At 35.0% G+C, this 14,174-nt stretch overlaps 1 protein-coding gene across 1 annotated transcript in view; it reads left to right on the top strand.

Annotated features, from left to right (window-relative positions):
• LOC118193201 (glycogen synthase kinase-3 beta-like) overlaps positions 1 to 14,174 on the top strand; it is a 64,626-nt gene that overhangs the window by 41,438 nt on the left and 9,014 nt on the right. The window contains exons 7-8 of the mRNA XM_035364253.2: positions 258 to 451; positions 6,700 to 6,886. Of these exons, the coding sequence (XP_035220144.1) occupies positions 258 to 451; positions 6,700 to 6,886 (381 nt within the window). The remainder of the gene's footprint in view (positions 1 to 257; positions 452 to 6,699; positions 6,887 to 14,174) is intronic.

Here is a 14,174-nt window from a genome sequence, read left to right as displayed (position 1 = left end):
ACTGTCCACCCTTCCTTTGGGGGGGGAGGCGCATTGTACCTTATAACTACATTGGAAATATAGACAGTTTATGCGGATAAATTCAGTGGTTTTAATTTCTATCTAGTTATGATTATTGCTTTTGTGTTTGTTAATTTAGATTTTTTATTATTATTATTATTATTATTATTATTATTATTATTATTTTTTTTTTTTTTTTTTTTTTTTTTTTTTTTTTCCCCGCCTTTGGTATTAATGGCCTGTCTTCAAATTTTCAGATGTTTGGTCAGCTGGATGTGTTTTAGCAGAATTACTTTTAGGTCAACCAATTTTTCCAGGAGACAGTGGTGTAGATCAACTAGTTGAAATAATCAAAGTTCTGGGCACTCCAACAAAGGAGCAGATCCGCGAGATGAATCGTAACTATACGGAGTTTCGCTTTCCCCAAATTAAAGCTCATCCATGGAGCAAGGTTTTTATTGAATTAAATGTGTTATAGCTTTTGTTTGGAACATCTGTTTTGTTAGAACGTTAAAAATGTTTGTTAAAGAAGTTTAAATTCCTGTTTGTGAATTTTTAAAAAAATTGTTGTTGCCAAAAATGTCATTTTATATGTTCTCAAACTAAAGTTAATATTTTCTGCAAATAGAAACATCTATGTTGTGTGATGTACCTAGAAAGCACTTTTGTAAAGTTGCTTTCTAGGTAATGCTTCATTTTGTTTTGCAAAGTGAGCAATTATGAGTGACAATTACTAACAGTGAGGAATTTTTGTAATAATATTTTCTCATTTATATATTTCATGTTCATAATGTTATTTGATTTTTGAGTCAAGAATAGGTAAATTACGAGGGCTATCCAGAAAGTAGATTACGTTTTGGAATAAAAAAATAAACAAAGTATAGGAAACAAATTTTATTATATACAGATGAAAGCCACACTCAAATACTACTTTTCTACATAGTCACCATACAAATTAAGGCATTTATCGTAGCGATGTACGAGCTTGGAAATTCCTTCGTCGAAAAATTCGGCCGCCTGCGCCTGCGACATTGTTTGCATGCATTTCTTGGGTTTTTGGGGAGAACTTGTGTGCCCCCACTGCATTGATTGCAATTTCGTTTCACAGTTCACATGTTTCACCCATGTTTCGTCACCAGTAACGATGCGATCGAGTAAAGAGTCACCATCCTTATGGTAAGCGTCCAAAAAGTTCAACGCTGCAGCCATTCGCTGATTTTTGTGGTCCTCTGTCAAGATTTTTGGAATCCATCTTGCACAAAACTTGTGGTAACCAAGCTTTTCGCTGATGATTTCGTGCAACAAACTTCGCGAAATTTGTGGAAAACTCAAAGAAAGTTCTGTTATTGTGAAATTTCGATTTTCACGGACTTTAGCATCGACTTTTTCGAGAAGTTCGGCGGTCACTATGCTGGGTCTCCCACTTCGATCTTCGTCGTGAACATTGGTTCGGCCATTTTGAAATCTTATGACCCACTGACGCACTCCACCTTCAGTGATAATGTTGTCCCCATACACTTCACGAAGCTGCCGATAGATTTCTATCGGTTTACAGTTTTTTGCAGTCAGAAACCTTATTACTGAGCGCAGCTCGCGGGATTTTCAATTAACGCAGACATTTCAAACCGTCACAGTATCTGAACGGAGCACAGCACGAACCTCTCACTAGCACGGCTAGATGCAGACTGAGCTGCGCAACGCTCTGACCCCAAGATGGCCGCGCTAGCCCCGCCCCTAGCGGACACAGACGGAAACGTAATCTACTTCCTGGATGGCCCTCGTACTTTCTGCCAAAATTCAAAAATTAATTACAAAATGCTTTGAGAATTACTTCAAACAACAGTGAACTGTATATTAAATGTGATACTTTTACAATATGACACATAAGCTTAATCTTGTTTTCGGTTAATAACATATTATTGATACTGAAGAATTCAGAATTAAGCATATGATAGCACTATGATAAATTATCTCACTTGTACATATGAAAGCAAGGGGCATTTCTGACATCTTAGCTAAGGCTCAAAACGTTGAAGAAATACAGTACTTCAATTACACATTATAATATATTGTTCTGCTATGATGAAATTGAACTATGATTATTTTGTAAGTGTGGGAATATTAAAACCCAGAATATATTTATTGATAAACAGTTGAGATTATAAAAATATGTTAGCCTAAAGAGTTTAGTATGCTTTTGTATTAGTGGAACTGTCTTAATAGGAATCACCAAATTTTGAGAATGCTTTTAAACTTTGGAGCCATGCACATAATAGTTCTTTGGTTGTAGCCAGCAACATCATTTTCGTATGAATTTTTTTTGTTGTATTCCAATTATTTTCGTATGAATTCTTTTTGTTGTATTCCAGGTCTAAATATTTGTTACAGAGAAATAAGGATATTCGTTTTCTTCCTTCTTGGCTCACCTGAGTTATTTCGGGATAAAAAATCACCACATAGTGATTCGACCAAATATACTTGGTATCTTTAAATGCGTAACATGTGGTTAGCCTGAGTGCTAGAAGTAATACCTCTCATTTTCACTGCAAAGCATATTTTCTCCGCCCCCTTCAAAACTATGAATACCAGTCAGAGCTTAAATATTATATAAAGCTTTAGAGAGTTCTGTTAAAGAACAAAACTGCCCTTTCTTTGGATGCTCGCAATGCTTCAGAAGTTATTTGACACTTCATGGTTGCTGGCTAATACAGTAGGTTTCCTATTTTGCAGCGAGGGGGGGATATAGCGCCAGGCAAGGAAACTAACTATATTTGAAGCTGATGACAAAAGTTTTCAGTCTCTTTTTTGTTGTAACTGCTTACTACTGCAGGACAAAATTCATTGCATTGAGCTACCCTTTAAGGGGTTAAATTCAGTTTTAAAACATACAGTCAGATTACACCAAGCTCATTGAACTAATGCCTAAGTATTGAATTTAGCAGTACAGTAAGACCCCGCTTAACACTGTTTCGGTTTAGCGCTCTTTTATTTTAACCTCGGGATTCCCCGAAATTGCTCGCAGCATGAACTACAGGGATTCCTCGAAATTGTGCGCAGCGGTAGGTTTCCAAATAACATATCCAAAACTTTGTAGTTATGTTTCTTGTTTTTTGCGGTGAGGTGCTGTACGGAAGCATTTTTATCATTTGAAACATTTGTTGACATTATTGTAAGTATAAATTTACATAATACTATAACGATTAATACAGTGACAAATATTATGATCTTTAGTTTTTATCATGGGTGATAATAAAAAACAAGAAAAGAAAGCAACCAGAAAAAGCATTTCACTGGAAACTAAAAAGCAAGTGATTAAAGATTAGATTCTGGTGAGAGTCAATCTCAAATTAGTGCTGCATTGAATTTGGCAACTTCAACAATAAGGACAATTCTTAAGAATAAAGAAAAAAGTACTGTCATCGGCAACTGCAACTACGTCGAGCTCTGCAACTAGAATTACCCGTTCTAGAAAAAACATTATAAACGAAGTGGAAAAACGACTGTCTATATGGACTGACAACGAAATTGAACGCAGTATGCCATTAAGCCAATCTTATCATAAAGCCTTCTTGACAAAAAGGCAGAAAATTGGAAACACAGAATAGACTGAATGATCTGACTGGCTTAGAATTTTATTTGTTTTTATAAATATATTCGTTTATATTGTTTTTATTTTTGTAAGAAATAAATGTTTGGTTTTATTTTTATTAAAAAACATTATTAAATTTAATACCTAACCAATTTTCTATCCATCTTCCCCTAACTCCATTATTTACATGTTAAGATAGCCTCGTTTAGCGCTGTTTCGCATTACGCTCTACTTTGATGGAACGGATCCAAGCGGGGTCTTACTGTACTTCCATTGTAGCTGGGAGGAGAAGGCAGACTTTTCGTTTATTCCCCCAAATAATTTTTATGTTAGTAGGCATCCACAGATGCAATAGTAGTGAGATGTTCTGGAGAGTATGTAATCCTTTTGAAAATAGATGGATAAATTTTGGTTCCTTTCCAAACAAGGATTCAAGCCACAAGTAACTCTTTCTCCAAAATGCCTTGAATGAAATTTTGTAGGTGGTTTTAATATAGTAGTTGTTTGTTTGTCTTTGTTCATTTTTGGTAAGAAAAAACATTATGGGAGAAAAGGATGGAAACTAAAGAAAGGAAACAAATTTATTCATGTGAGAAAATATTAAGTTTGGAAATCTTTTCAAGTATTTTAAGGTGTGGAGTATTTTAGACTAAAAAGAATAGGCATATGGAATGCAAATGCAAGCAGAATCATAAGGGTTGAGGCTTCATTCATGCGATGGCGTTTTCGTCATAAAAGATGTAAACTGATCTTTGTTGCTTGGCAACCAGATCTTGCTGTGCCACAAAAACTGGTTTAAGGAGTTTGCCTACAATTCTTAAGTTTTCAGTTTTAGGCAAACTTGGTATGAGAACTGACTAATCATTGTTAAGCAAACTTGGACTGATATTTTGTAGCTGATTTCACTGAGTCAACTGCACATTTACACATGCACAGCATTGCATTCCCTGATTGACTTCAGCTCAAACCCTATTACACTGGTATGAACTGAATAATTATCAGAAAGCCTTATGACCAAGTTTTTCATCTGAATGAAGCCTGAGATGCCATATTCCATTTCATTTTGCCATGGCAAGATTCTGAAACTAAATTCAGAATTCAGGAAAATTCTTCCTGCGCCTTATCTAAAATAAAACTGAGAAACAATCCCCTCCCCTCCTCAAAGAATTTTTTTTTTTTTTTTTTTTTTTTTTATGTACATTAGAGACTTTTAAGATTTAATGAAAGACATAAATCTTCAAAACTGTTTTCTAAAGATATGCTGAATATTAACATCACTGGAAATAATGGCAGTAAGGAAAATTCGTTATTGGCTTGTGGTAAATATAAGTTATGATTTGAAAAATGGGAATTTTATATTTTAGTGCTTAGATTACTTCCAGATAACTGTTGTCGTTTTGTTTAATGAATTGTTTATGCTAAGAAGGCATTCATCTTATTCTTTCTCAAAGTTAAGGTAATTTCTTAAGAAATTGTTTTTTCTAATTTGTGGAACAATTAATTATGTTATTTAATTTTGTTATCATTAAAAAATTATTGACCAAGATTACTTTTTTTTCTTTATCTCGGGGAGCTTAAATTAGAAATTTGAATTGAAATTTTTTGGAAATGAGTTCTTTTATTAGAAAATTTCATTTAAATTTGTCTTAATTTTTTAGGTTAATATACGCTGAAGAGCCAAAACATTATGACCACCTACTTAGTAACACATTGCGTGACTTGTGGCCTGCAAAACGTCTGCAGCTCACATTGGCATGGATGCCACATGTTCTTGGTAGACGACTGGAGACAGGTTGTACCAAGTGTCTAAGCAACGGTCACACAAAATCAAGATATTCCAACATGGTAGTATTTGAGCTGTGAGCTTCCGCTTCATAACATTCCAAATGTGTTCTTTTGAGTTAAAATCCAGCGATTTAGGTGTCCAGGACATTAATTAGAATTCATCCTTATGCTCCTTGAACCACTCCAATACAGTTCAAGCATTGTGACATGCGGCACTGTTCTGCTGGGGAGACAGACGCCGTGTAAGGGTGCAACTGATCAGAAGGTTATGTTCAGATAGTCTGCAGTCTGTTTAACCAAATCTGAGGGTCCCAGAGCTGCCCATGAGAACGTCCTTCCAAGCATAATACCGTCACTACCAGACTTTATATTGCCTGCTATACAAAGGGGGAGCAACTGTTCACCTAAAAGATGGTGTACTCTGACATGACCGTCAACCTAATGAATGAAAAATTGTGATTCATCCGACCAGGCAGCTGTCTTCCAGTTTCGATGTTTCCAGGCTCACTGTAGGTGTAATTGAGAATTACATTTGGCTAACAGAAGCACATGAGTGGAATGTCTGCTGCACAGTCTCATATCTTACAGTGTCCTCTGAACTTGTGTGTTTCTTAACGCTTGCATTTAGACTTGCAATGTATTGGACTATCAGATGAGCCACTGGTTAGCGCTGATTTTGCTTTACCATGCACGACAGTCTGTAATGTCCTTTTTCTTTGATGATGCATGGACATTCAACCCCTTTGGGTCTACTGCTAGTTTTGCCATCATTTATTCACTTTGCAAAATACTAACTATGGCAGATCATGAACAACCTACCAGTCATGCAGTTTTGAAGATACTTGTTCCGATACTTCGACGCATTACAATGTACCTTATATCAAATTCATTTAGATTAGCAGCCTTTCCCATCATTCGCAAAAGTAAGTGCAAAAAGTCCTTACCTTCCCCAAGCAACTGTTAAATACAATTCCCATTTAATTACTTACCCTTCACGTCATCCAGACATGTTCATTAAAAATGTGGGGACGGTCGTAATGCTTTAGCTCGTAAGTGTATGTTTCCAAAAATAAATCTTAAACTAGACTGCTAGAACTAGTAAAGGGACTATTAAAATGAATTTGTATTTCACTGGTAAGACTTAACTAGATGAGGAATACAAGTGATTCAATAATAAATGCAAGAGGTTAGGCTTTAGATACAGTATTTCTGGAGTCTTTGCTTGGTCTTATAAATTATTTGATAATTCAGAAAATGAAATGTATAATGATTTTCTTTTGAAGAAAAAATCTTAAATTGTTTATGTAATCTTTATAATGTTACAGGTATTTCGAGCTAGGACTCCACCAGAGGCTGTTGATTTAGTATCAAAGCTCTTGGAATATACACCTTCTGTTCGATGTACCCCCCTCCAAGCTTGTGCTCATCCATTTTTTGACGAATTAAGGGAACCTGGAACCAGATTGCCGAATTCACGAGAGCTACCACCTCTTTTTAATTTCACTGACCATGGTATGTTGCAATTCTGTTTAATTACTTGTGTTGTTTGCAATCTAGTTCTTGTTTGTACCTCCAGTAAATGATGGATTACATTCAACAAGTGTTTTCTGGAAGTGCAATCTCATGTAGAACCATCAATTCATCGTTATAATTATTTTTCTTAATAGAAGCATTTCACGATACTAAAATTTCTTTCTTGCATTACTTAATACTTTTGCCACCAATATGCACAGAAGCATGATGAGGTGTTATCGTCATGCACCAGCATGTGATGAAGGTATATATTAACTTTGTTAGTCAGCTTCTGGTAAATTTTCGTGCATCTTCCCTAACAGTGAATGTTTTAAAGAAAACTAATGCATTATGTAGATAAAAATCATTGGACACCAGCTGTTGATCTTTCTTAGAGAGGTAGCAGTAATTTTTTTTTTTTTTTTTTTTTTCAGAAGAGTTGTTATTGCATGTTTTATCCTTCATGTAGAGCTGTCTATAAGTTCCGATAAATTATTTCTAGTATTTGTTGCCACTCATACTGTAACATGGTAAACATTTGATGCATAACTGATGGTCCAACTCAGCTCAATTCAAAGAATGTTCAGTGAAGATCAGGTCAGGGTTTTTTTTTGGACAGTGCTCATGAAGTTTTATATCTTTCAAATATAAAGCAACTGGCTTTCGTGGGAGGGAAATTATACATATATATATGTGTGTGTGTGTGTAAACAAATGCATTATTATGATAAGCCATAAAGGGCATATGGCAAAGTGATGCCAAATTGTTTGCAATTTATTTTTGTTCAGAATGATGTGGTAGGTATCAGGCTTCAAAATGGAAATCTATTTAGTAAAATATATATAAATAATAAAAACAAAATGAGATAAATAAAATAAAAAGTCTGTAGACCTTTTTTATGTTACTTTTTAACTTCTAATATTGATGCAACAGGCTTCCATATACCAAATATCTGACATGTTTATTAAGAGCTCTAGATAATCATTCCATAGTATCCATCTTCCATTGTTTCACAATCTAATGCAGTAATAAGGAACCTATGACATGCATCTCATAAGTGACACATGAACCCATTCTGGGTGACATGCATTTCCAGACCTATTGACTGAGACAAAAAATTGTATAATACAGTCAAAAGTCGTTAATTCGGACACCCATAATCCAGAATGATCTATAATCGTGACCTCAAAGATACAAACTTTCGGCGCATGCGCGTGAGACCTTTGCGGCTGCGCATATGCGTGCGCGCACGCGCATAATACGTTTACGCATGCGCGTTTAATGTATAATGGACGGTATACGCTAAAACTATCTATTTCAGTTAATGTTGCAGATTGCGTTGTTCCTTAATCTTCGAATTGGATCTGGCTTATTACTTTGTGCAGTCTGTTAGAGCAATTTTATAAAAGTAAGCTTGAACTTTCGATTATGTCAAATAGAATTTCCGATGCAGGAGCTTCCTAAGGATATACAAAGCGAAAGCATGTTTCGATGTCCATCAGACAAAAAGTGGAATTGCTGCAAAAAATGGATAAAGGGATATCCTTTGTTTCTCTGACCGTTCCGAAATCTGTGCCGGGGGGGGAGACACCACTGCGCGCAATGAATTGGAATTTGACCTTAAATATCATGAATGCAAATTAAATATTTTTCTGGTTGCAATTTTCTAATTTCCACTATGCGTAATGTATGCTTTTTGCATGCACGCGTTGAAAGAAATGTTTTATAAAGTAAACAAATGAATAGACTAGAAGAGAAACACGCTAATGTGACAATCAATATCGTAAAAACAACCTTGTATTTAGCCTAGGTATAATGAAACACTCAATCGATTTCGAGGGCAGCTAAAGGCCCTCCTCATCAGGAGAAAGAAATACCAAGAAAGAAGAAAATAAAGGAGATAAAGTCTCAGAAAGATGTGGTCCTTATCAGCACTGCACGTGGTTATAACTGGATTTTTAATCAGAGTTGCACTTTTACTGAGCCAGGCTATCTGATCAAGCATACAGCACAAGAAAAATTAGCGAAGTTAAAATAGGGAGCGAGGTGCAAATGCACCTTCACGCTCAACATCTGAACTTCAAATAATGGAAAGCAACCACTGAACGGATTTTTATACCCTCTGGTAGTATCAAACGCGAGGAGCTAACGCCATCTATCGGCAAAAATAACTGAATTAAGGTAGTAGAATTTTAAAGGCATTGGGAAGGACAGGATTGGACTTCAAATCATTAACTAAACCTGCTAAATCTTTGTGAATGTGAAAAGCCTCAAGAAAATCCAATTCACCTATGGAAGAAGCCTTTTAAATAATTTTTGCAGACCCAAAGTCAAAATTATGGTTAAATGTCCAACTATGATATGCTGTTGAAGACTTGTTAATTTCACCTTTTCTGACATAAGATTCATGTTCCTTGATACGAAACTTCAACGCTATTTTTGTTTGGGCAATATATCTTAAACCACACTGACACGATATACTATAAATTCCCCAAGAATTCAAGACAGAAACGCAATCTTTTAGAATCGAAGGGTGAATTTTATTAATAGGGGAGAAACCGACTTGAAAATTGAATTTCTGGAGAATCCGTGCAATTTTATAGCTAACAGAAGGATAAAATGGAAGCACGACAAGGTCATTAATATTATTTCTAACAGTGGAATGTCTTCTTTGATGGGAATCTGAAAATTTTTTAACGGCTTTATCAATCACAGGAGAAAATCCATGGTCAGTCGCAACTGCTCTCAAATAATTAAGTTCATTGGTAAGCAAAGATTCAGAGGAACAAACTTTAAGCGCGCGGAATACATAATAGTAAAAACAAGCCATTTTTTGCTTAACAGAGTGGCATGACTTGGCATGGGGTGGTAAACAAACTGCAAAGGGTTTACGGTACCCAGTGGTGCTAAAATCAGTTTCATTGCGGATTATAAGAGTATCAAGGAAGGGGAGGGAATTGTTGGATTCAATTTCAAGAGTGAATTGGATGGCTGGATCAATTGAATTCATAATAGATAGAATCTCGGATAAATCCTCTTTATAACCGTCAAAAAGTGCGAAAGTGTCGTCAACATACCGAATCCAAAGACGAAAAGATAGTTTATCAAATAATTTCATCTCAAAATAGTGCATATAAATGTCAGCAAGTACCGGACTGAGAGGATTACCCATAGCCAATCCTTCAACTCGACGAAAATATGCATTTTGGAAAACAAAGTGGGTTTGACTTAAAGAAACTTTAGTAAGCGAAACCAACTCATTAATTTCAGTATGTGTGAAGTGAAATTCCCGAAGCCTAGTTTCAAGACAATTTAGTGCTCCTTCGACCGGAACATTAGTAAACAGTGATATGACATCAAATGAAACCATAATGGAACGAAGTGGAGAAATATTTTTAAGTTTATCAATGACTTCAACAGAATTTTTTACAGTGTGAATATTGTTAGCAAGTAGAGGAGAAAATCTGGAAACTAAATATTTCGCCAAAGGATATGAAGCAGTACCTATGTTGGAAACAATTGGACGAAAAGGAATACCGGTTTTGTGGACTTTTGGAAGAACATAAAGCCTAGCGCAATTAGTAATAGGTGGAATAAGTGATTTCTTCAACTGAGTTGGCAGAATGTGGGAAGATTTAATAGCACTTTTAACTTTCTTGAGGTCCGAAGTTGAAGGATCCTTAGGGATCGAGCAGTATGGGCCTTCATTTATCAGTTTAGAGACTCCAGTAATATATGTGTGTTTGTCCATAACACCCTGTTAAGCAAAAAATGGCTTCTTTTTACTATTATGTATTCCGCACGCTTAAAGTTTGTTCCTCTGAATCTTTGCTTACCAATGAACTTAATTATTTGAGAGCAGTTGCGATTGACCGTGGATTTTCTCCCGTGATTATTGATAAAGCCGTTAAAAAAATTTCAGATTCCCATCAAAGAAGACATTCCACTGTTAGAAATAATATTAATGACCTTGTCGTGCTTCCATTTTATCCTTCTGTTAGCTATAAAATTGCACGGATTCTCCAGAAATTCAATTTTCAAGTTGGTTTCTCCCCTATTAATAAAATTCACCCTTCGATTCTAAAAGATTGCGTTTCTGTCTTGAATTCTTGGGGAATTTATAGTATATCGTGTCAGTGTGGTTTAAGATATATTGGCCAAACAAAAAGAGCATTGAAGTTTCGTATCAAGGAACATGAATCTTATGTCAGAAAAGGCGAAATTAACAAGTCTTCAATAACGTATCATAGTTGAACATTTAACCATAATTTTGACTTTGGGTCTGCAAAAATTATCCAAAAGGCTTCTTCCATAGGTGAATTGGATTTGAGGCTTTTCACATTCACAAAGATTTAGCAGGTTTAGTTAATGATTTGAAGTCCAATCCTGTTCTTCCTAATGCCTTTAAAATTCTACTATCTTAATTCGGTTATTTTTGCCGATAGATGGCGTTAGCTCCTCGCGTTTGGTACTACCAGAGGGTATAAAAATCCGTTCAGTGGTTGCTTTCCATTATTTGAAGTTCAGATGTTGAGTGTGAAGGTGCATTTGCCCCTCGCTCCCTATTTTAACTTCGCTAATTTTTCTTGTCCTTTATGCTTGATCAGATAGCCTGGCTCAGTAAAAGTAGGCAGCCAGTGCAACTCTGATTAAAAATCCAGTTATAACCACGTGCAGTGCTGATAAGGACCACATGTTTCTGAGACTTTATCTCCTTTATTTTCTTCTTTCTTGGTATTTCTTTCTCCTGATGAGGAGGGACCTTTAGCTGCCCTCGAAATCAATTGAGTGTTTCATTATACCTACGCTAAATACAAGGTTGTTTTTATGATTTTGAAACAAATAAATATTCAATATTTATTTATTTATTTATTTTTATTTTATTTTTTTTTGTAAGTTTTGATATTCTTTAGATCATAATTGCTCTTTATTTCATAAATTATGGTTTCATATTTTAAATTTTATAATTTTTGCATGCCATCTTAATAGATTTAAACTGATGATCTATAATCCGGAATCGCCAAAATCCCGACAAGTCCGGATTAAAGACTTTTGATTGTATAAGAATGTTTGTCTCTTGCCAACAGCCTTGTCATTGTCAACATGTGCTGTGGGTGCATTCATGGTAGTCGATGAATGCATTCGATTATCATATTTGTTAGAAGTGAGAGACAGAGTGTACAATATGAATTATTAATGGAAAAATTACCGAACTTCAGCAACAAAGACACAAATGAGTGAATAATATAATATGTGTTATTTTCCCTTAAATGTAATTTAAAAAATAATTTTTTTTTAAATCATAAATATAACTTTTTATTTCCTTGTATGAAGTAAAAAGGAAGTATTGTAATCGCAAAAAATTTCGGGTATCGTATTTCAGCGAAAATATCCATTTTGACCGCTATCAAATGCAATTTAATAATGTTTTTGTGTGACATCTGTGTGTAAGGACAGAATAAAGGACTCTTTTTTTTTTTTTTTTTTTCTCCAAAAAATTATAAAACTGATTTAAAATGAATTCTGAAGAGACTTTTTCGTGGTGTCTGTGTGTACAGTATCAAACAGATTAATTGAAACTTTTTTTTTTTTTTTCATTTTTGCATTTTTGCACTTGGCAACATTTTTATTATTTGTAATGGCAATACTGTGGTTATTTTTGACACTTGCTCACATTGCTCAGTGTACAGCACGTGTTTTGATATCGATTGAGTGATTTTTTTTTTTTTTTTATTTTTTGTTATGTCTAATAAAAGTCAATTTCAGCATTTTGACTGTAACCTACAAAGATGGATGTATCAATGAATAAACAAGTAATGATAGTGACAATGGCTAAGCATACCACAAAAACTCAAAGAGACATTGCAGCAGATGTTGGAGTAAGTTCGGCTACAGTCAATAGGATCATCAATTGCTATAAGAAGTCAGGGAATATCTCAGTGAAGAGGAAGGGGAAATGTGGTGCAAAAAGAAAGACAAGTAAACGAGATAACCATTGATTACCGAATTCTAGCCGAAATGATTGCCGTAAAACTGCAGTAGAACTTGCTCGAGAATTGGCTGAAACTGGTGTCCACGTAACTCCCATGACTGTTAGTCACTTGAACTTCTTGAAGTGGGAAGACCAGCAAAGAAACCTGTCAAGAAACAACTTTTAACAATGGCAATGAAAGCCAAAAGGCACCCAGAGACCTTGCATGGGCCAAAAAATATGAAAATTGGATTGCAGAAGATTGGAAAAGAGTCTTGTTTTCTGATGAGACTCACTTCATTGTGCAAGGCCAGCAATTTCAGTTCATTCAAAGGGGAAAGGAAAAACTGAACTCGTCGCACCTTATCCAAACCACCAAACATCCTCTTAAAAAAATGTTCTGTGGTTGTTTCTCATATTATGGACTAGGGCCTCTTGTTCCAGTGACAGGTATGATGAATAGTGAAAGCACCAGTCCATATTGGTAGAAAAAAATGATACCAGAATTGAAAAAATGGTGGCCAAATGGCGAGGGAATTTTCCAGCAGGATTTGGCTTCCTGCCATACTTCAGAAAAAATGGTCAATTTTTTTTCGGAAAACCATATCACCGTATTAGATTGACCTGGGAATTTACCATACATCAACCCGATAGAGAATCTGTGGGCAATTTGCAAGACTCGATTGTCTACATCGGATTGTACCACAGTGGAAAAATTAATAATGGCAATTATCAATATATGTTTTAGAGATGAAAGGATGCTGACAACCTGGAAAAACCTTCTGGATTCAATGCCAAAGAGGATCAAACTCTTAATTGAGGCTAAGAGAGGCCACATAAAATATTTATCGTAATAATTTGTTTCTATTATTGAAATGAATGATAAAAGATTTTATGCAAATTTTCATCTTGTTTCAATTAATCTGTTCGATACTATATATAACTCGTATAACTCGAAAACAAGTAGCCTCAGAAAGTTAAAATTTTGTACTTAGGACTGCTATAACACGTAGATACGCATTTCCTATTTTGGTTGCAATCGGCCACACCAAAAGTAAATATATGTATGTATATGTCCACTTTGTTACTCAGCTCTGTTTCTTTATTCTAATATGTTTGTGCTTTAAAAATGATTGAATTATGTTGTTCTTAGCTTCCAGTTAAGATTTTTATGCTTTTAGTTAACCTGCATGCAATAATTGTGGATTTATCAACAGTTTAAAAGTTTTTTAAGTAAGGCTAAGCCTAATTTTTGTTTACAATAGCAGCCGTATTTGTTTACATTTGAAGCTTGACAGAATAGTGGATTTGTTGCCA

The sequence above is a fragment of the Stegodyphus dumicola genome, chromosome 3 (genome assembly GCF_044657685.1).
Source record: "Stegodyphus dumicola isolate Sdum_Otavi_A_Nest chromosome 3, ASM4465768v1".
Classification (NCBI taxonomy): Eukaryota; Metazoa; Arthropoda; class Arachnida; order Araneae; family Eresidae; genus Stegodyphus; species Stegodyphus dumicola.
The sequence above is the reverse complement of the archived record's forward strand: the minus strand, read 5'-3'. Positions and strand labels throughout refer to the sequence as shown.